General features: G+C 54.1%; 1 protein-coding gene across 2 annotated transcripts; it reads left to right on the top strand.

Annotated features, from left to right (window-relative positions):
• The first annotated feature begins 1,718 nt into the window (after window positions 1–1,718).
• Window positions 1,719–21,455, top strand: CTSB (cathepsin B). Of its 2 annotated transcripts, none has more exons than XM_035022678.1 (10): window positions 1,719–1,825; window positions 13,581–13,731; window positions 14,680–14,765; window positions 15,648–15,762; window positions 16,630–16,748; window positions 17,602–17,687; window positions 17,972–18,115; window positions 18,674–18,790; window positions 19,924–20,052; window positions 20,493–21,455. In XM_035022678.1, the coding sequence occupies exons 2-10, from the start codon at window positions 13,606–13,608 to the stop codon at window positions 20,588–20,590; spliced, it is 1,020 nt and encodes a 339-aa protein (XP_034878569.1). In that variant the 5' UTR covers window positions 1,719–1,825; window positions 13,581–13,605; the 3' UTR covers window positions 20,591–21,455. The 2 variants fall into 2 exon arrangements, with proteins under 2 accessions (XP_034878569.1, XP_034878570.1); XM_035022679.1 differs by lacking the exon at window positions 1,719–1,825 and adding an exon at window positions 6,458–6,512.
• Window positions 21,456–22,244: the final 789 nt, after the last annotated feature.

Below are 22,244 nucleotides of genomic sequence, written 5' to 3'. Positions count from 1 at the left end.
CACCCATTCAAAATTTCATTAAAAAGAGATAATGTAAAGTACTCAGCACTCCTGTTACGATGAAGAGAGATTTACCATGGTCATCTGTGTATCCTCCCCATTTGGGTTTCTTTTTATGAGTTCCATTATGGGGTTTGAAAATGACTGACAACATGTGGGAGATGACATGTCAATAACACTGATTTGCAGAATAGAGTCCATGGTTCTCAAGATATGACAGGGTAAGCTTGCAGCTGGGACCATCATGACTTGTAGCCTCCTTCCCCACTGTTCCTCAGCTACCCCACTCAACTGAGGGTTTAGTAACCGCGGGCGGACTCTGAAACTTCCTTCCACTCCTTTCTCTAATTGGGACCAAACAGGTATTAAGTGCATGTGTCCAGCTAGCTCTCTGCTGTGCCCTGGCAGGCACAGGGACTGTGTGACAGCTGGTGCCAGGTATCTGCAAGATGCAGCAGATAGCAGCCAGTGATACGGGAAACAAAGGCAGAAGGAAATGTAGAAAAAAATTAAATGTCCTTTTAACCTGCAGCCCATATTGACAAATACTTGAGATCCGCAGAGTATAACATTCCTCCAGGAAGCTCCTAACTGTCTTAATGCTTTGCTAGAGGGAAAAACAACCTTAGCTCGACAATAGCAAGGCCTCCAGAATCCTGTGAGTCTTCTTTAGCCTATGAAAGTCATTTTGGAACTTCCCTTTTCTTTACTTTCCCAACCCCAAAGTATATCACCAGTTGCTCCTCGCAATCCTGGGGTTACAGCTCTTTCTGCCCACAGGTCTTGTCCCGGTGCTTTAATAAAATCATCTTTTTTGCACCAAAGACTTCTCAAGAATTCCTTCTTGGCTGTGGGCTCTGGATCCCAACAACATTACTCAAACCATACGACATCACCAGGACCTCTTGGGAGTCCGCCAGATCTACAGCTTTCTTATTACCAGGAGCACCTGGATAAAATAGTAGACTTTCCTGAGCCTCTCGAATAAAACTGGGATCATACCTAGGTTGCAAAGTTGTCAAAAGGATTAGAAGGGGGGGGGGGGATGACACGTCTTGAGCCACCCCATCTCCATCAGCCTCCCTAGCCACTCCCCAGATAAACTCCAAGTAAAACAGTGTACTCGCTGTGTGTGTGTCCCCTTTAGGACAGGTCTGGCACCCCTCTTTCCCACAGATTTCTGCCCCTAAGTCCCTTCTCTATAGAAATCTTGAGGCAGGTCCTGAAATTCATACCCATTTATTGTTAATAACTGGAGGATCTTATAGGCATGTTCTCAGAATATCAACGCTAACAGAGCCTTTTAAGGCTCTTCTGGGAGGCCTGCTATCATGATACCCCAACTCAGTCAGTGGTTTCCGAAATGAACGAAATAAAGGACAGTCAAGCAGGAATCCATCAAGCTTTGCTCCGCTGCTTTCAGGCGGCAGCGGCCCCTGGGGGATTTCTCCCCGCTTCATCTCCCCTCCGCTCCCCACTGGCCCCCCTCGGTCAGGTTGGAGGCGGAGGAGTCCCGGAGCGGGGAGCCCAACCGCAGCGGCTCAGAGGCGGGCGCCGAGTCCGCGAGGCAGCGGGGCCGGGGGGGGGGGGGGGGGGGGGGAGCGGTGGAGAGCGGAGGGCGGAGGGCGGGGGGCGGGGGCGGGGGGCGGGCCCCGGGCTCGCAGCCGTCACGTGGCGAGTCAGCCGGGCGCGCGGGGCGGGGCCGGGCGCGGTAAATAGGCGCGGGGGCAGCCTCCGGGAAGCTACGGCGGCTGCTCGGCCCGGCGCTGGCGGGGTCCCCGCGCGCTCGCAGGGTGCAGGCCCAGGCTCTCGGCTGCGGGGCTCGGTGAGTGCGGCGCCGCCGCGGTGGACGTGACCTTGGAGGGGCAAGGGGAGCCCGGGGCGGGGTGGGGGGAGCTTTGGCGCCCCCGCCAGGCCCAGGCGCGGTCCCGCGGCATCCCCGGGGCGGGCGAGAGGGCGGGGGACCCTCGGGCCGTCACAGCCGGGCGGGCAGGGGTGGCAGCTCGCACTCTCCTAAAAGTCGTTGCGGTGAGGAAAGCAAAACACACACACACACACACACACACACTCTCTCTCTCTCCCTCCCTCCCTCTCCCTCGGCCCCCCCCCCCCGGCGGGCAGCCTGGCACCCACCCCGACTCCGGCCAGAAAGCAGGCGCCCGCCGGCCCCCTCCGCTAGGGCTGAGTTCGCCACCCCACGTGGGCTCACCCCGACCCCCACGGTCCGCCCGCCTCCGGGGTCGGGCTGGGAAGCAGCCCGGGAGGAGCTTGCGGGAAGAGCTTGGCTTGGATCCAGGTGACTTTTGGCTAGAATCTAGCTCCCCAGCCCGTCGTGAGCTTCCTTCCGGGCCTCAGTTTCCTCTGGAAATTGCTGAGATCATAGTGTCTCCCTACATCTGTTTTAGGTGTTTTCTTATTCCAAAGAGTTTGCTTGGGCAACTTTCTGCACAAAACCACACGCACGATTCTAGGGACCCCGGAAGATAGAATCCAGAAAACTGGAACCTGGAACTGGGTGGAGCAGGGAGGGTGGAGGCCACAGGATGAGTTAAATCCACTGATGGGAGGACAAATTAAGCAGAGGGGTTAGGAGACTAGGTAAAGGGCTTGGGAACCCTAGTCGCCCTCTCCCTGGGAGGTGGGGGAAGATGCCACTCCCTACTTCTCGACTTGGTGGAAGGGAGACCCCGCCTTCCATAGGCCCAGGACTGTTTGAGAGACGAGAAAGTAGGGCAGAGTCCCTGGGGCACCACCTCTTCCCTCAGTTAATGACCCTGGAGGCCTGGGAGAGGCAGCATCTGGGGAGCAGTGAGGAGTGGCTGAGTCTGGGGGGCGCTCAGCAGGCCCTCCAGGTGGATGTGAATTGCATTTGCCTTAGTGGGCCTAGGTCATTCTCTTCCCCTGGCACTGAGGAAGCCAACAGGCTGTGCAAGCATAAGGACAATAACCCAGGCCCGACATCCCTCTAGGAGTCCCTCACACCAGTGGGAGGGGCGGGGGTGGGGTTCAAATGGAGACCTAGCATCTTTAGTTAACCTTAGAAAAATGGATCAAGTGCCTTCATCAGACACAAATGCATCTGGGATGCATTCATCCTGTTGAGTCTATACATTCAGAATAAGAATGTGAAGAGGCTTAGAAGGGTGTCTGGTTGGGTAAGGGCTGCTTTTCTTCCATAACATCCTTAAATAATGGAGAATTTTTTTTGTGTGGGTTTTTGTTGTTGTTTTTGTTTTGTTTTAAGTAGGCTTGGTTACTTAAAGTAGGCATGGTTACCCACCATGGGGTTTGAACTCAAAACCCTGAGATCAAGAGTCACATGCTCTACTGCCTTGAGCCAGCCAGGCACCTTGAGAATTGTTTCCTGTTGGCACTGGTGAGGGTGACCTAGAGCCCTTGAACTTTATAGAGAAAGAAGCTGAGCTGCACCACCCCTCCTCCCACGCACGCACACACACACACACACACACACACACCCCACCTGTGTGGCTTTTCCCAAAGAGAGTTAAAGGTGCCCTGGAGAAAGCTTCTGCTCCAATCTTTTTGGGCATCTGCCCCAGAGCTGGGGTATTGCCCCTCAGCAGTGGAAGGGTGTAGATCCCTTATCTGGGGGCTTCGCAAGCCAGCCCAGCCCCAGCTCCAGTAACTCCCCTGCTGTTGGGTCAGGACAGCTCTGTTTCCAGACTGGTCGGGTGGTGAGGGGGGTAAGCTCTTGGGCCCCAGGATGAACCTGTCCATGTGCTGCTGATTCAGCATCTTGAGCTGAGGCCTTTCTCTTAGACTGGTTCTTTCTTTCCTCAGTTATAGGACCTGGGCGTGGGGATAGGAAGTTGCACACATTTTAGGGCTAGGAGATATTTTGTATTCCTGTTGGGCAGTTGGACTGAGAAGCAAGGGAGAGCACATTCAGGGGAGTTGTGGGGCGTCTGTTGGGTGATTTTCTTAAATGTGGTAAAGAGTTGTGGTTTTGTAGAATATCCCTAGGGTCCTTGGGAGGGAAGGACTGGGCTATTTCCGAGTAAGGGCTCGATATGTCTGCTGCCTGTTTTAGATAGTTTGACATAAGGAAAATGCGAAGATGATAAGAACTGGGGATTTTTCTAGATCAAGAAGGATGGAAATCAGGCACTTTTCATATGGTTCAGCCTCACGTGCAGAGAGGTGGTGGGGGTTGACAAGTTGATGAATGTAGATGGGGCACATGCAGGTGGGTATTGTACTCAGTGGATGTTGGGAGGCAGTCAGCAGCAGTGTCTACACCCGGTCCCGAGTACATCATCACCTCTTGGTTTCAGCTCCTCGCACACTCCAGAAGCTGCCTAAGAAAGGCTGTGTGGGCAATAAAAACTGGGTCTTTCCATGGCTGTTCATGTTCATATCCCACCTAGGGATCAAATGCCAGTATATATTTAGACTTAACCAGTCTCGTTTCTAACCTCCAGCCTCATCCCCACACCCTTTCCCCAGCTCAGGCTTGTGTGGGGTTCACAAGGAGTGCATTTCCTCTTGGACACGGCCCCAGGCGGGAGGCAGGTTTCAGCTTGTTTGCTCTGCAAGTCCATTACTGCCCCCCTGCCTTTTTCTGCTCTTCCTGCTCTTCCCCGGGGACGTGGTAGCTCCTATCTTGGTCTTCTCTTTATAATTCTCCTGCACGTTTTCGGGGGTACTTTTAATACTTTGTATCAGTCCATGAACAGTGTTACTAAAGTGATAAAATTGTGATGGTGCTGCTTGTATCCTTTCCCACTGGTGTTAATGAGGTTTATTATTTACATGGATAATGCAACTCTAGTTCATGCATCTTAAACGCACAGTATTTACTGAGGGACAGGTTGTTTTTACTTTCTCACTGTTCAGGGCAGCCTGCAGTAAATCCTTGTACCTCTCAGGCACCCCCAAGGGTTTCTCTAGGGCAAAAGCAGGAGAAGGCCAGTTAATTCCTGGGTCATAAGATGTGTGCCTCTTCCGTTTTGCTAGATACTGATAGAATGCTGTTCAAGTTTTCCCAGTATGTCCTACCAGCAGTGGTGAGGGTTCCTGTTCCTCATTTACCACCACTGGATATTACCAGACTTTGATTTTTACCAACCAGATGGGTTTGAAATGGTGTCTCTCTTTTAATTTCTGTGACCAGGAATTCAAATAAGTCTTTGCTCTCGGAAATCGTTGATGAGTGAGGATTTCTATTTTTGTAGTTGATCACTGACAGTGCTTCTAGTTGTTTTTTTGTTTTTAAGATTTTATTTATTTGACAGACAGCGAGAGAGGGAACACAAGCAGGGGGAGTGGGAGAGGGAGAAGCAGGCTTCCCGCTGAGCAGGGAGCCCGATGCGGGGCTCGATGCGGGGCTCGATGCGGGGCTCGATCCCAGGACCCTGGGATCATGACCTGAGCCGAAGGCAGACGCTTAACGACTGAGCCACCCAGGCGCCCCAACAGTGCTTGTAGTTTTAATGTGTTTGTTAACAGCTAGAACTCACCGAGGTTTCTTTAGATCCAAACAGGTATCTGGACTTCTGCAATTAGATAACCTTTTCTAATTTTTTTCTTTTTAACTTTCAGAATGCATGTGAATTTTGGGTAGTGCAGTTTGACTCTTCCACTTTACAGATGAGAACACTGAGGCTCCTGAAAGCTTGTGACATGACAGGGGTCGCTAAAATAATTGTGGTGTAATTTTAGAGTTTGATCTCTTGGTAATTGTCCGTACCTACTCAGATACACTCTTCAGGGCACGCTTCTGGCGTTTTCTCAGGCACCACTTTATCCCTCACCTATAAAACAGAAGTTCGATACAAGACCAAAGGTCCTTTCCCAGCATTACTGTTTTCAGACTGCGGGGTGCCGAGGAAGCTGCCTGCCTGTGTTATCTGTCTCTACCAGGCTCCTAATTCATTCAGTCTGGCCATCAAGATAACCTAGTCACTAGCAAGGGTAAGGGGAGGAGGATGGGGTAGATATCACCAAAAACAGCAAACTGATCCAGTCTAAAGCACTGCAAGAACATCCGAGTTACTCTGCCAAGAGACCCAGCAGGGGCTGGGCTTCTCTGTGACCCTCTGACCTGGGCTTGGGCAGGGTGTGCTTACACATACCCAAGTCACGCAGCCTCTGGGCTTGCACAAGCCCTGGGAGGGTGGTGCCAGCCAGGAGCCCTGGCCATTCTGGGGTTGAGGCATCGGCAGACATCAGCTGGGAGCCATCTTTTCCTCCACTGAGCCCTGTGGGTGCTTGGGAGTGCTTTGTTATGGTGGGCAAGATAGCAGAATGAACCAGTATTTAAGGACTTGTTGCTAAAAGTAGGGTGATGATCATTTTTCTGAGAATAAAAAAAAAAAAAAATTAGCCTGGGATGGCACGGATCGCCCGGCCTGTGAGTAGAGAGCTGTGTGTTCCCCTCACCGGTGAGGACACAACCATTTCCTGGTGGCAGGCAGTCCATCATCAGGAGTGCTGCGTGGAAGGCACTTTGGAAAAGACCATCTCCTTCCATCTCCCAGCAGCCTCGTGAGGTGAGTACGTCTTCGCGGGGCCTCGAGAGAGGAGCCAGGACCCAGCTGGGGAGGCAGCGACTTTCTGTTGCTTGCTTTTGTCACTCCAGTGTCTCAGCCACCTGAGTACCCAGCCATCCTGCAGGGAGATGAGATCTAGCCTGTAGTTGAATTAGAGCCACGGTGCTCCTGTGAGCTGGGGAGGCGTGGAACGCTAATCTCGTTTAAATCTCCAAGGATTTGTGCAAGCTTGTATAAAGTAGTCCTAAGGTCCTTCAGAATCCAGGCGGTATGCCCATTTTAGAAACAGAGACTTGAGAATGTAATGCCCCCTTTAGCATCTCAGTATCAGTCAGTATCAGAGACTGTGAGCAAAGCTGGTGAGCAGAAGCTTCCAGAGCTTTGCCCAAATTCTTGTTTCTCAACAGTACAAAAATTTGCACCTGCCAAGGGCCTTCCCGGGGTCCATTATTTGAAGCCCAAGGTTGTAATTTTCCCGTTTGCGGGATGTGGGCTGCTGTGGCTGATCTTAAGCAGTGTTCCCGTTTGTGGGCGCTGTAACTAGATGGTTTCCAGGCACTGTGGGAGAGGAGTTTGAGTAGGCCTGCCCTGCTCAACCCGGTGGGAATTCCCCGGTTTGGGGACAGATGGTTGGCAGGTGGGCAGCAGGGGGAGTACCTGTGAATGGCCTGAACTGTTTACGTGGGTGAGGCAGGTGGGGCCACCTTCCTTTTTTTTTTTTTTAATTTAAAGGTTATTTATTAGAGAGCACAAGTAGGGGGAGGGGCAAAGAGAGAGGAAGCAGCAGACTCCCTGCTAAGCAGGGAGCCCAACGTGGGGCTCCATCTCAGGACCCCGGATCATGACCCAAGCCGAAGGCAGACGCTGAACCGACTGAGCCACCCGGACGCTCCCGGGTGGGGCCTTCTCACTGCTTCCCCTGGTTCCCCTGGCACCTGCAGGGCTCTGAGCCACACTGCAGTGGCTGCCCTTTCTGGGTCACACAACAGTTGCCTGGGGGCGTTCAGCTTCAGGGAGCCTGGCTCTAGACGCCAGCTGGGGCCCGTTCATCCTCACAGCTCTAAGGAGACAGTTGGCGACGGGGAGCCCTTTTGGTTTTGTTATTTTTAATTTGAAGGTTGTAAGCCAGGAAGCAGTTGGACGCGTTTCCATTCTGAGCAGAGACAGGAAACATCAAGGCCGTGATTCAGACTCAGAGGCAAGGTCGCCTTCAGTTCGAGGGGAGCATGGCTGAGATGAAGGTGCTTGTGTTGGCCACCGCGGAGGCGTCGCTCGGCAAGTCGCTGTCGGAAGAAATGAAGAGCTGCCTAGTTCTGGTGTGTAGGTAGTGCACCGAAGGGCTCGAAACTTCCGGAACAGCTGCCGTGAAAGTGAGAGAGAGTCGCAGCCGAGTTCTGTAGCAAGAGCAAGGTCCCACTAGACCTTCCCAGTGCTCCTGCCTGCCCACCGTCCCCCTCGTCTGCAGGCGCTCTGCTGATGATCTGCAGGGCACAGCCTTGCTCCGTGGCTCTGGGCAAAAACAAGGCCCTCGGGTTTTGGTCCTTTAGAGCCAGCTGTGAAGGGGGGCCCGCAGTACATGAACCCCGGCAGCGGGCGGGGCCGAGCGGAGGAGGGCATGAAAGCTGTGCCGGACACCCATTCATCTGTTTCTGTATGGCCCAGAAGATTGCAGCTGGGCGTACTTGGAAATTCCAGCTACCTAGGTCCTGTCTCCTTAGATTTGGGACAGATTGAGAATCCAGTCTTCCTGAGGGCTCTCCGACCTCCTAAGGAAGCTTTGGTAAAAATCAATCTCGGCAGCAGCCCAAACTGATTCCATGTCCTTAGAGAATATCAGGACCGAAGCCTTCTGCAACTTGGCATCAGCCCCTGCGTTCATTCCATTTCATTCTAGAGTCCCAAGGTCCACAGTAGTCCCAGGAATGGCTTCAGAGTAGTCTGGGGAGTGATTATGATATGGGGGCGGGGGGGGCAGCTAATAGGATCAGCTGACCACCTGGCATTCAGTGGGATGTGCTTCCATGGAAACTGTCGAGTGCTGTAGGGGCCTGAAGAGGGAAGAAATGTGAGAGCCTGTCTTGTTCAGCCAGGGATTGGCTTGGCAGAGGGCCAGAGGGGTCCACCCAGGAAGACCAGCTGCCTGACGGCTGGAAGTACCATCTGCCCACAGTGTCCACGCCCTGCAAGCGGGTCTGGTGACTTGCACTCTTCTTACCCAGTTTGGGCCCTTCTTTTCTCACAGAATAAGGACTTTCTGTTCATTCTGTCCTGTAATTAAAAAAAACCACAAAACACAAAACTGAGAAAACGGGAAGTGTTTGCCCCAAAGAGGGGAAGCGAAAGCTGGTTGTGTTTCCAGCAAAGGCCGTAGGACCCACGGCCAGCTTGCTGGGCGCACAGCTTGCGTTAGCCAGTTGCTGTCGCTGGTCCGCTGCGCACGGTTCCTGCGAATGCAGGAAGACGCGGGATATCTGCGTCTGTCCCTTCTAGCCAGAGAAGGCTCAGCAGTCTCCTGGGCTCTAAAAATGGAAGCCCAGTTGGAGGTCAGTTGAGGTTCAAACCTCATTTTTAATTCAGACTCTTATGATGTAGAGGTAGGTACTGTGGACAGGTCTGGAGTGGACTGGAGTTACTTGGCACAGGCTGGCAGTGGGGTGAGGCAGGGGGAGGGAGGGGAGAAAGGAGGGTGGTGGGTGGCACCTGGGGATGGAGGGTGCCCAAGCGAGCAGCCCTTCGCCGCTTTCTTACTATAGAGCAGGTGCTGTCGTGGAGCCCTGGACTTCCACCTGGAGATATGAAAGGTCATCAGCCCTATTTTACAGCTGGTGACACTGAGGCTCAGTGCAGGTTGGTACTCAACGGTGTACAGTTAGTAAGCGGAAGATCCGAACCCAGGTCTCCTGACTCCAAGCCCAGTGCTCGTCCTCGCCATAGGCTACAGCAGCTGTTCACTACCTGAACCCCAATCCAGACTTACTCCCAAACGCCACAGCCCTGGGATGCTGGGCTGAAAGGACGAGTTGTCCAAGTGCTCAGTGCTAGGGGGGCTTTTAGTTAGTGGTTCAAGCTGAGCTCCCGCCCTCCAGGCTCATGGCTCTGCAGTTCGCTGGGGCCCCTGGTCTCCCTGACGCAGGGTTATGATGGGGAGATTGACGTTGACAGGAAGTACGGAGGAGGACCTGTGGAACCAAGAGAAGGGCAAGTGCATGAAAGTCTCACTTGCGGGGGCCTGGCAGGCCTCAGAAGTTGGCCTGGCTGTGGCCATGGCAGCCCTTGGCCCAGAAACGGAGAACCGTCTGGGAAATGGGTGGTGCCTGTGTTCTCTGCCACCAGAAAAACCAGAGAAAGCTTGTTTCAAGTCCATGTTATCATGGAATTGCTCCCATTCTCCACTTGCTCATGATTTAACATCTCAGCAGGTGGCAGAGCCCCCGGGCGTCACCTGGGGATGGCCCTCTATGACCTGTAGGGAGCATTCACATGGGGCTGCCTTAGCACCCCGCCACGTTCCCACAGGTCACGGTGAAAGCCGGGGAGGGCGACCCTCCCAGGTGTGATTCAAGCGGGCTTGTCAGCAGGCCTGGCCCTCCTGGCATGGGTCTGAACACCTATGTGCCCAGAGCGTACCCTCCAGTGTTCGCCCGCTAGGTTCTCCTATCGTGGGAAAATGTGGAGGCGCCCAGTGTAAGTCGGAGGGTGTCCAGATAAAGAAAGGGAACCCGACTGCTTTGCTTCTTTGCTCAGAAGATGTTATGAGAGAGACCTCAGCTCCCTTGCTCCTTCCACCGTGTGAGGACACAGCGAGACATTTACCTAACAGTTGGGAGACCATGTGGGTCCATGACGTGGTCATGGGAGCACCAGCCTCCCCGTGAGTCACTGAAAACAAGAAGATTAAGTGGGTTTTTTTTAATTTTCTTTTTAGATTTTATTTATTTATTTGAGAGAGAGAGACAGAGATAGTGAGAGAGAGCACAAGTGGGGAGGAGAGGGAGAAGCAGGCTCCCCACAGAGCAAGGAGCCTGATGCGGGACTCGATTCCAGGACCCCGGGATCACGACCCGAGCCGAAGGCAGACGTTTATCCGACTGAGCCACCCAGGCACCCAGGTTAAGTGTTCTGAGCCGAAAGTCACTAGGAGAACGCTTCACTTTGACTAGGAATCAACTGGAAGTACATTTGGGAGCTCAGGGTTTTGGGTAGCCCTAGCTACTCTTCTTCCTAAAAGAGCAAAACTTTGAATATAATATGTTCATTTAATTTTTTAAAAAAAGATAGTGAAAAATAAGTCTCCCTGCCACACATACTACTATTCACGTTTTTGGGTTTTTTTTGATGTTTTGCATGTGGTAACGGTAATAGGCATGTACATTGCTTCATGGGCTCACATGCTTACCATTGACTCATCTGCTACTTGCTTTTTTCCCACTTACATGTATCTTGGGCATATTTACTTCATCCGTACAGTATGATTCACTTCACCTAGTTCATTTTGAATGGCCGCTTTCTGTTCTGTTAATCATTTACTGTAACATAACAGTTATTCTGTTATTAGACACTTGGCTTTGTTTCTGGTCTCTCGTTATACAGAGAATATTTAGTAAACATCTGTATACCTGTATCTTTGAATTTGAGGCCAGTAGGATAAATTTCTAAATGTCAAATTGCTGAGCCAAAGGGCATACAGATCGAAAAATTTATAGAAATGGCCCGGGTATCGTCTCCATGATTGTGCTTACTGCCGGGGTTCAGCAGCCCAGCGTTTCTGCCTCCCCACGTCTGACCGCCGCCAGGAACCAGCCAGCTGCCCAGCCTTTGCAAGTCCTTCATTTAATCTCAACTACTTGAGTATCTTTTGATATCTGATGGCCATTTGTAGTTTTGTGTTTTTTTAAGATTTTATTTATTCATGAGAGATGGAGAGAGACAGAGGCAGAGGGAGAAGCAGGCTTCCCACTGAGTGTGGAGCCCAATGTGGGGCTCGATCCCAGGACCCTGGGATCATGACCTGAGCCGAAGGCAGACGCTTGACTGAGCCCCCCAGGCTCCCTGTACTTCTTTTTCTATAAATTCATTGTGTGTCCTTTTGCCATTTCTCTATTCTGGTTTTATTCAGGTTTTTAAGCGCCTTTTGCATATTAAGGAAATGAAGCTTTAAGTATATGGGAGTACTGTTTTGTCAGTTTGCCACTTTTTATCTTGTTTTGTTTTTCTAGAAAAAGAGGCTTTATTTTCCTGTAATCAAGCACTGTCCCTTTAAAGTTCTGTTTGTCAATCGTAGATGGTTCTCACTCTGATACTACAGTTTTTTAAAGTGCATTTACTGTTTTCTTCATACAGCTTGTTTTTACTTAAGATCCCTGTTCCGTGTAACACTTCCTGTGTAAAGATTCAGCCTTACTGTGTTTTTCGAAATGTCATCCACTGAAACGGGCCGTTGCCCCTCCCACCTGTGCCACGAAAGCTAAATCCCCCCATGGAGAGTGGTCTGTTTTGTTGATCAGACTGTTCCTGGGCCAGTGTCAGCCAGGGTTTTATAATATGTTGACTACCCCAGAGGGCAGGCCTCCATCCGTGCTCTTTTCCAGAACTGTTTGCTGTTGTCACGTCTTTATTCTTTGGGATGAATTGTTGGCGTAAGCAGCAGTCAAGTTTAAGTCTTGCCTCAACTGTAATTCACTGTGGGAGGCTGCATGCTCAGTGCATCTTTGGGAACCCTGTGTCCTGGGAGGAGGTGGGTCCCTCTGGAAGCCGCTGGGGTCAGGGACAGGAAACCCTCCCCCTTCCACCCCTGCTCCCCACACAGGTGTCCCACAAGGCCCCCGGGGCTGTGGCACCTGGAACATTGCTTGCTTTCATTAGAGCTCCTTGCCTAAGAGCATGGTTCAGAGGCGGGGCTGGTCTGACTTGCAAGCCAGTCTGAGATCTAAGGACTGGTGTGATGGCTTCCCTTCCTGGAAAGACCCGTCTGGAAAAACTGGAAAAACCAGAGAACGTCCCGGACTTGTGCCACTGGCCAGACTGGCTCTGTCCCCTGGTGCTACTGAGCTTCGTTGGCCTCTGTTGGCTTGTCTTATGCCCCGAGTGTGGCTGGGGAAGTAGATTCTCTTTCGCGTTTTTCTTATCTCAGTGGTCCTCCACTTGGGACCTAATCACCCAAGACTGTTTCCTGTCTCAGAGCACGAACCTGGAAGAGTCTCAAACTTGGCTCGACAAACCCAGGGAGAGGCAGTTGGGCGACAGCAGGGAGGGCCCTGAACCCCCGTTTAGCCCGAAGATCTGGGTCTGTTGATGGGTTGCGGATGCAGGCGTCCGTGCTGCCTGGGGCCTGGGCCCTGGGCTTCTGAGGGACAGCAGGGCTGTGCCGGCCCCAGCCCCGCAGCTCCTGAGATAGCCGCCGGCCACCCAGTGAGCAGCGCCATCAGACGGTGAGCCCGGCTTGAGAACGGCTGGGGGGGCGCCCAGGAGGCCCAGCTGCCCGCAGCTTGCTCTGTCCCGGCCCCGGGCATCTGGAGGACACGCGGACACAGCCCGACTTAGCCCCCTGGGCGGCTCCTGACAGAACAGTACAGACGGGGTGGCTGCTAAGCAGAAGTTTCTCAGTTTGGGACCCAGTGTGGGAGTCTGAGGCCAGGGTGCCGGCACGGTCAGGTGAGGGTCCCCTTCTGGCTGTGTGCTCCCATGGCAGAAGGTGAGAGCGAGCTCCCTGGGGTCTCTTTGATGAGAACACTGGTCCCATCCTCATGACGAATCACCCCCCCAAAGGCCCCACCTCCTAATCCCATCACATGAATTTGGGTGGGGGGCTGGGGTGGACGAACATTCAGTCCACAGCACGGCCCTGTGTGCTATGGGCACAGATTGGGACTTTGCTGAGACGGGGCCTGGGAGCCCAGGGGCACTGTTGGTCTTCGAGGGCTCTCTGCCCCCCCACACCCACACATTTCCGAAGAGGAGACCGAGAAATGGAGCCCCTGAGTTGTTTCTGGCCCCAGAACCATGCTGCCTGAGATGGCACCCCTGTGTATGTTACGTACTTGAACTGAAGTATCCTGATGTCTTTTCTAGGTGAATCGAAGATCCAGCTTCCAAAATGTGGCAGCTCTTGGCCACCCTTGGCTGCCTGGTGGTGCTGACTGGTGCCCAGAGCAGGCCGCCTTTCCAGCCGCTGTCGGATGAGCTGGTCAGCTACGTTAACAGACGTAACACTACGTGGAAGGTGAGCTGTGGGGACCGCCGCTTCTGTGCGCGCCCCTGCCGCAGGGGTTCGGTTGGTGCGTTCCGCCTCCCGAGGGTGGTTGCTGCAGCCGTGGCCCAGAGGGCCGTCTGTCCCGGAGAGTGGGCCTGATTGAGAGTCGTGGCCACTGCGGACCGTGCAAACCTCCTCCCCGCTCCTTGCCCCCTGCGCACGTGTGCGTGGTGGTGCACGGGGGCTAAACGAGCTCTGGAAGTGCTCACAGCCAGGAGGACCCTGAACCTTGCTCCCCCACCATGGTAATTGTTAAGGCTCATCGGGCAGCTCCTTGCTTCTGCCCAGCCCCCGAGGCCAGGGACTGCAAGAATAAAGAGACGAAGAATGAGCCATGTTCAGGGCTGCAGAGGGTTTCTCTTGACCTCAGCAAATGTAGCAGATCAGAGAAGATCCCCAGTGGTCTGGGAGCTGCGTGCCCGCCTGCTCCCCCCCGCCCCGGGTGGCTCCCTTGGGACGGGGCCTCGCTTGCTGTGAGGGGTGCCTGTCTCAGTCCGTCCACACTGCTGTAACAAAGTACCACAGATTGGGTGGTGCATAAGTAGAAATGCATCGCTTACAGTTCTGGAGGCTGGAAGTACAGTTTCAGGGTGCCGGCATGGCTGGGTTCTAGGGAGGGCCTCCCTTACTGGGAGGGGCAAGCCAGCTCTCCTGGGGCTCCTAGAAGGGCACTAATCCCGTTCATGAGGGCTGCACCCTCGTGACCAAATCACCTCCCAAAGGCCCCACCTCCAGGTACCATCACCTTGAGGGTTAGGTTTCAACATGAATTTGGGGGGATGCATTTGTTCTATAGCAATGCCCCAAGTCCCCTTGCTCTGCTGAGCTGGTCGGGACCCCTGGCCTTGTCAGGCCTTCATCTACCCCCAGCCCTGGACACCCCCTCTGTTGACTGCTGTGGCTGGGGCTCTCTTCCAGGCTGGACACAACTTCCACAATGTGGACCCGAGCTACCTGAGGAAGCTATGTGGCACCTTCCTGGGTGGGCCGAAGCTGCCCCAGAGGTGAGTGCCTGCTGCCTGGGGGTGGATACAGGGCTGCCCCTGCCATGCTGCCATATGAACAGCAGGGGTGTGTTTGGGACCGCGGGAAAGAGGGAGTAAGAAGGCCTCCTTGGCATCCAGAAGCCTCCCTTCTCCCAGAGCTGCGAGACTCTGCCTGCCAGGGCTCAGCCCCCGGTGCCGTGTTTCCTACTGTGCTTCTCGACATGTCTCAGAGGCCAGTGGGCAGGCCCTGGGTCTGTCCTGTGTGACCTGGCTGGATCCAGTCTTGAGTAATTGAAGGAGACTCTAAGAAAAGCCATCTGATCTGCCATTGATGTTTCATTTTTTCTAGAGAATTCTGTAATGGGGCATTTTCAAGTAGATACTACTCTTATAGGAAGCATTAGAAATATCTGCCAATGTGGACGGAGTAGTTATGGGACATCACACAACGGGGAAGATATTAAAAATGTTGTGAGGACCCTGGGCAGACCCGGGATGGGGTGAGGGGAGTAAGAAACACAGTGATATGGATCTTGTGGCCAAACTCCTGAAAAATATCCCATAAAATAAGACTAGAAGGAAGCACAGGGAACGAGAAGATGTGTTGAACGGTAGAGTTCTTGGTTTGGTTTGGTTGTGTAAAGTTCCCAGGGGACATCTCTGCAGATGTCACCTTCAGCTTGTCCTTCCTGTGCCTCCCTTTCCACGTGATGGCCCAGCCGGCAGTCGCTGATGTCTACGGGGACGGGGGAGGGTTGTAAGATGAGAGTTTGGGGATGCCTGGGTGGCTCGGTTGAGCGTCTGCTTTCGGCTTAGGTCGTGATCCCGGGGTCTTGGGATCGAGCCCTGCGTCGGGCTCCCTGCTCAGCAAGTTTGTCATGGAGGCCTTCCTTTATCTAGAACTTGGTTTGCCGAGAACATGATTCTGCCTGAAAGCTTCGATTCCCGGGAACAGTGGCCTAACTGCCCGACCATCAAAGAGATCCGAGACCAGGGCTCCTGTGGATCCTGCTGGGTGAGGCCCTGCTGACTGGGAGGGGCCCGAGCATGGGGAGCAGGGGGCACTTGTCCGACCAGCCGTGAGTGACTAGGGAAGTTAGTAAACTTGCTGAGTCTCCATTTCTGTCAACATACAAATCATGAAGATCCCTGTGGTCATGAGTTATTGCAAGAACTAGGTGGAAGAGTCGATGTGCAAAGCACTCTGCATGGAGTGTGGGTGTGGCACGTGTGTGGGTGGTGAAGCTGTTTTTACTTCCCTGTTGGACACGCTGTCCCAGACCGTCAGCAGATACCAGTAGTTTTGAGCTCTGCTCTGCTTCATGAAGACGTATCCCATCCGTATCAATGAGCTATCTTAATTTAGTTTCTAACTGTGGTAAAGTACACATGGTATAAATTTAACCGTCTTAGTCATGTTTAAGCGCAGTTCGGTGGCATTAAGTACATTCACGTTATCGGAAATGTGGTCACCGGGGTCCATCCACAGAGCTCTTACCATCTTGTAAGAATGGAAACTGTCCCCATTAAACACTAATCCCCCCTCCCCAGCCCCCCAGCAACCACCCTTCTACTTTCTGTCTTTTACCGACCAGCCTAGATACCTCATGTTAGTAAAATCATACAGTATTTGTCCTCTGTATGAGCTGTTTTATGTTAACAACAACCCACGTTTTAGAAACGAACTTGAGTGCGCACGTAGATTTGGGGCGGACTGGTCTCCCGCTTTAAAGACACACACGAGCGCCAGGGCCCTCACTGACATGGGGGGAGACTAGCCCCCAAGAAGGTCTGAGGCGTCCATTGTGGTCCTCCGCTGGGGTGGCTGGCAGAGCCCACGGCCCAGGAGTGGGGCTCACCTGTGTGGGGCTTGTTTCCGCAGGCATTTGGGGCCGTGGAAGCCATTTCTGACCGGATCTGCATCCGCACCAATGGGCACGTCAACGTGGAGGTGTCTGCCGAGGACCTGCTCACGTGCTGTGGCGACCAGTGTGGGGACGGGTGAGTCAGAAGTGGCCCCTGGGGATGGCACCTGGAGCCCCCAGGCTGAGGCCTCCCTGAGGACAGGAGTGGTACTCCAGGTCAGCAGACGGTCCTTTGCGGAGACAGCTGGCGGGGGGAGTCTGGAAGCAGGCCCCGGTGTGACTGCTACCTTCCGGGAGCCGCCTGAAGCCAGGCGGAGCCCGCAGCGCTGGGTGTGGGTGGTTCGGTGCGAGCACACCAGAGATGGTCTCAGAGCATGCGGCTGAACTTCTCATCTCTGGCCTGGTTTTTGTCATCCTTGTTCCCTTTCCTTGCTCAGGGAAATGTAATGGGGCCTCGTTTCTGTAACGAAGAATGATGGGCCCCCAGCTTGCTCACAGAACCTAAATTCCCACTGTGGGTGCCTGCTTTTCTGCCAGCTCTGGCCTTGGTTTTACAGCCATGGTTCTCGGATATGGCTACGGAGTAGAAATACCTGGGAGTTAAATAAAAGCGTCCAGGCCTCACCTCATTCCGATCCGCCCAGTTCCCAGCATTAGCGTCGTGTGTATTAAAACACCAGGGGATTGCAGCGTGCTGATTGAGAATCTGTGTGACGGCCTGGTTTGGGGCAGACATGAACCCGGGGGTCCTTCTGTCTTGTTGGGGAGGGTGGTGGGCAGGCCCAGGAGCTGGGGCGATTCCCCGGAAGAGGTGACTATCCCAGGGAGGGTGAAGTGGGCTTCTTGGGGACCCGGGAGAGCTATTGGGCTAGCTGCTGAAGGCCCTGGTGGATCCGTAAGCGACCCTGGGGCCTTGGCAGCAGGTGGTGTGGCCTGGGAGCAGCTAGAAGTTCTCTCACAGTGAATTTAAAGAGTGGCTCTTTTCTTAGCTGTAATGGGGGCTTTCCTGCTGAAGCTTGGAACTTCTGGACAAAACAAGGCCTGGTTTCCGGTGGGCTCTATGAATCTCATGTAGGTGAGTGTCTGCCCTCAGCCTCTCTCTGGCTAGCTGGATTTTATAAGCCACGAGGAAGAATGGTCTCCACTTGCATTATAAAGTGCGGGTTGAGCGTTGAGGGCAGGAGGCTGAACAATCCGGTAGAAACAGGCGGTCCCCTCCAGGGCAGAACAGGGCAGGCTTAGCGACGGAGTTCGTGCTGCACCTTTGACCTCCTGTTCCCGTCGGTGCTGCCCTTGTGCCCCCAGAGGGCTTCTGAAGAGACTGGCAGCTGATCCCTTCCTTTCTACTTGGCCCCCCAGGCTGCAGACCCTACTCCATCCCTCCCTGTGAGCACCACGTGAACGGCTCCCGGCCCCCATGCACAGGGGAGGGGGATACCCCCAAGTGCAGCAAGATCTGCGAGCCCGGCTACACCCCGTCCTACAAAGAAGACAAGCACTATGGTAAGGTGGGGCCCGCGCTCCCAGCACCCCGGGGCCGGGGACCCGCTGACACCCTTCCCGAGCCGGAGGAAGGGAGAGGCCGGGGCAGTCGACCCTTGGAGTCAGGAACACAGGAGGGAGAAAGGAAGATCGTGACTGACTGTCTTGTCAGCGGGAGCAATACACTGCGTTTTCTGCCTGTCTCCGTGCCGAATCCGGCCCCAGGATCCCCGATGTGTTGGTCACAGGCCCTTAGGGTTGGAGGGACCAGGCCCCTCGTTTTACAGGGGAGTGATCTGGCCTAGAACCTTCTGGGCACCACTCTGCCCTTCCTCTGGGGTCTCGTGCTCACCACCCCTCCCACCTCAGAGCTGTGCCCCGCCCCCCCAATCTCTGCTTCCCGGTCGGGCGCCATCATTCATTCCTCCCCAGGGAAGCCTTCCCAGGCCCCTGGGCTGGACGAGTCCCCAAACGCAGTCTTCACCTGGCAGCTCCCCATAAGTCAGTGAAGAGCTGACAGATGGAGCTGCGGGGGGCACGTCTCACCCCCCCCCCGCCCCCGGCTGGTTCATTTGCCAGGATGCAGTTCCTACAGCATGTCCAGTAGCGAGAAGGAGATCATGGCAGAGATCTACAAGAACGGCCCGGTAGAGGCGGCCTTCACCGTGTACTCTGACTTCCTGATGTACAAGTCTGGTGCGTGTTGCCCCCTCATGGCAGCGGGAGCCGGGGAGGTGTGGGTTCCGGAGGGACCCACAGGGCTGGATCACGGAGGAAGACGTCAGATTGTGCTGGCGAAGTCCCAGACCACGCCTCACATTCAGGGGGCCGGGGGGGCAGGAAGCACCTGGCTGTGGGATCCACCCCGGGGAACCGGACAGCCCCTGGCCCGAGAGCTGCCTTAGAAACCCCCCCATTCTAGATGAGCAGTCTGTGGCCGACCTCTGCTCTCTCCTTTCCGTTCTGCCACCTCGAACTCTTCAGCGCTCTCTGCTCTTAGGAAACGTCATTGGATAAAGGGAGATGATTCTGGCAAGACGAGATTATAAAGCCGGCGCTTTTTTTTTTTTATAAAGGTTTTATTTATTTGACAGAGAGACACACCGAGACAGGGAACACAAGCAGGGGGAGTGGGAGAGGGAGAAGCAGGCTTCCTATGGAGCAGGGAGCCCGATGCGGGGCTCGATCCCAGGACCCTGGGATCATGACCTGAGCTGAAGGCAGACGCTTAATGACTGAGCCACCCAGGCGCCCGAAGCTGGTGCTTTTAACAGTTCCCCCCCCCCCCCCCCATAATTTAAAGGGGTGCATTTCCAGTTTGACAGACTGATTAACTCACCAGTGAGGCCATCGCCTGCTCCACAGGCCCCGTGAGCACGCTGAGCTCGGTCAGCACCGGCTGCCGCCACCCCGGCCTCTCTCTCTCTTCACCCCTGCAGGGTCCATCCCAGGGCAGCAAGTTACAGAACCCTTTTGACAAATACATCCTTCCATGGAGTCCTAGCATGTAGAATGGATAGCTGGAATTGAATGTTAATGTTAAATTTACTTCTTAGATTAGAATTTATAACTTCAGTTTTCAAGGCAACCAACAAGCTCATTTTGTTGGGACTCCCCTTTAATATTTACTCAACATATTTGGGTGCTGGGCTTTCAGAAACCTATTGGAGTGATTACCCCATGTGGCGGGAGCCCCTGGAGCCCTCTGAGAGAACGTCCGCGCGCTCTCTGTGTAACCTTGTTTGGGGGGCTTGGTGGGCCCGGGGAGCCAGCTGAGTTGGAGCGATGCTCTGGGACCGCTCTGCCTGAACGGGCCGTCCCTTTCTCAGGAGTGTACCAGCACGTCACTGGAGAAATGATGGGAGGCCACGCTGTCCGCATCCTGGGCTGGGGAGTGGAGAATGGCACGCCCTACTGGCTGGTTGGCAACTCGTGGAACACGGACTGGGGCGACAATGGTGAGTGGCGGCCCGCTGCCTGCTCACAGGGCGTGTGAGCCGGGACGGAGTGGTCATCTTGTCCTGCTCTGCTCCAGACGCTGGGCCTGGGGCTCAGCAGTGACCTCCTGGGGGTTCCCTTGCCATGAAGGCAGATGCTGATGCCGAGAGAGGGTGGTAGGGATCAGGACGTGGCTTCGGGTCGCTTGTCCCTCACGCTTCCCCACGCCCCGGGTGCAGTGCTTGCTTATGTGGGTCAAATGGAAGTGGGGTCTAGAGGCCTCGTGACGTGGAGCCAGGCTACTGGGCAAACAGGAGAGGAACCAACCTTGGGGTTGGTTTGCTGACTGCTTTGGGGCTAGGCTGGTGTCTCCTGCTCCTAAGTCTTTCTGTTGTGAGTGTGAGTACCTTGGCAAGGGTCAAAACTGAGCACACTCTAAAGGCCTATTTTTGCTTTCCAGGCTTCTTTAAAATCCTCAGAGGACGGGATCACTGTGGAATTGAATCAGAAATTGTGGCGGGAGTCCCATGCACTGACCAGTACTGGAAAAAGATCTAATCTGCTGTGGGGCTGGTCCTGCCAGCCCTGGGGCAGTGTTTCCCTAAATATAGCCAGTTGAGGAGATGGGGAGGAGGAGATGGGGAGGCATGTCTTTTATCCTTTCGAGTTGAGATAAGGTGTAAGAGGTTTTAGACAGGACCTGAAGGATTGGGCCAAACCTCGCATCTACCATCAGAACCGTCTTCCAAGGAGACATGTCCAAGGCCTGGCTACCTCCCAGCCTGCTGGGTGGACCGCGGTCCCAGGGCACACTTAGACGACGTGAGCCACCCTCACAAGCAAAGCGAGGCCTTCCACCCCCCGCCCCCCAGACTAGTGCCCGCACCCCAGCGCATCCTCCCCCCTTCCGCGCACACCGGGAAGCCAGACCGAGACCTAGAGGGTTTGTTAGGCGTTCCAGAGGAATAGAAAGTGGAGTCCCTAACAAGACCAGTCCCCACCAGTGGCAGTACTTGTAAGCAAGTAGCTCGCTAGCTGTGGACTAGGTTGAAAAGAAAACCCGTGGGGCGGCCCTTGGGGGAAACCCGTTCTCCAAAGGCCCCTGCATCTCTTGAGCTTTGCGGTGTTGCTGCAAAGACCCTCTCTGGTCATGCCCTTGGCATGGTTCCTTTTTAGGTGTTTCATTTTGTGTGCACCTCAGCTGATCATGTGAATGAGAGAACAGTTGGAGGATCTGTCCTCGCTTCACAGACCATGTCTCCCTCCCCCACCACCAGGTGGTCACGACCCGATCGGCCTCCCAGCCTAATACAGTGAAACTCATTCGGGAGAAACCAGCTTTACCCCTGTAAAGATCACTGCTTCACTCTGTTAATTTAACCAGGAAAGGAATGACTGTGCCAATAAAACATTTTCTCCCTCAGCGTGAAGTCTGTGTTCTGGTGGGATGCCACGGTCCGTCCGTCCTTACCCGACAGAATCCTGTTTTCCTGGATCCGGGTGTCCTTGAAACTCGAACCAGGGAACTCTTGCCTCAAACCATGGTTTCTCTCTTAGTTCCCTGTCACTTTCATCAACCCTGCTCTGTAACTGCATCCCCTACACTGTGTCTCAAGCCCGACGAGCTGCACCCCTGCTCAATTTCAAGAGCTAGGAACATAGTTGTAGTCCGTTTCATACCAGCTGCAAGCCAGCAGCAACCCGCATGGGGGGTCACACAGGAGTGGCGTGGGGGGTGACACCGGAAGCCATTTGTCCCAGCGGAGGGCCGGGTCGCCCTGGTCGCTGCTGATGTTTGGGACGGGGTGGAAGCAGCCTGTGTGTCCTAGTCTAAGTCCCCTCTGTGTCTGGGTCACGTTGCCGGTTAAGAACTGTTGCTTTGCATAGTCCCGGTTAAGAATCCCAAGCAGTGAAGTACACTAGTGTTGGAGGGAACAGGAAACTAAAAGAATTGCCCCCCATCCCACTGGCCCGTCAGTACCTGACTTCTTTCCCACTGAGGGCTGGACTAGTTCTAGAAGCATGGGAAGTTTGACTTCCAATGGGAATTAGAAGTTAGGGATCAGGAAGTGCCTTATCAGATAAGCTCTTAAACACCTGCTGAATATGGAAGGGAAAATTTGTGAAAGCCGGAATTAAATGAAAAACTTAAAAATCTGTGACACCTGACATAATATTTAAGCGTTTAACAAAGGTTACCAAAGCCAAACTT

Source organism: Mirounga leonina, unplaced genomic scaffold (genome assembly GCF_011800145.1).
Source record: "Mirounga leonina isolate KUSES-001 unplaced genomic scaffold, KU_Mleo_1.0 Mir_176, whole genome shotgun sequence".
Taxonomy (NCBI): domain Eukaryota; kingdom Metazoa; phylum Chordata; class Mammalia; order Carnivora; family Phocidae; genus Mirounga; species Mirounga leonina.
This window is presented reverse-complemented; position numbering and strand designations above follow the sequence as displayed.

Bases quoted from the DNA above. Each gene is read 5' to 3' on its own strand.
- CTSB (XM_035022678.1), top strand. From the start codon at position 13,606: ATGTGGCAGCTCTTGGCCACCCTTGGCTGCCTGGTGGTGCTGACTGGT. The intron at 13,732-14,679 runs GTGAGCTGTGGG...GCTCTCTTCCAG, and splicing joins GACGTAACACTACGTGGAAG to GCTGGACACAACTTCCACAA. The intron at 18,116-18,673 runs GTAAGGTGGGGC...TTCATTTGCCAG, and splicing joins CAAAGAAGACAAGCACTATG to GATGCAGTTCCTACAGCATG.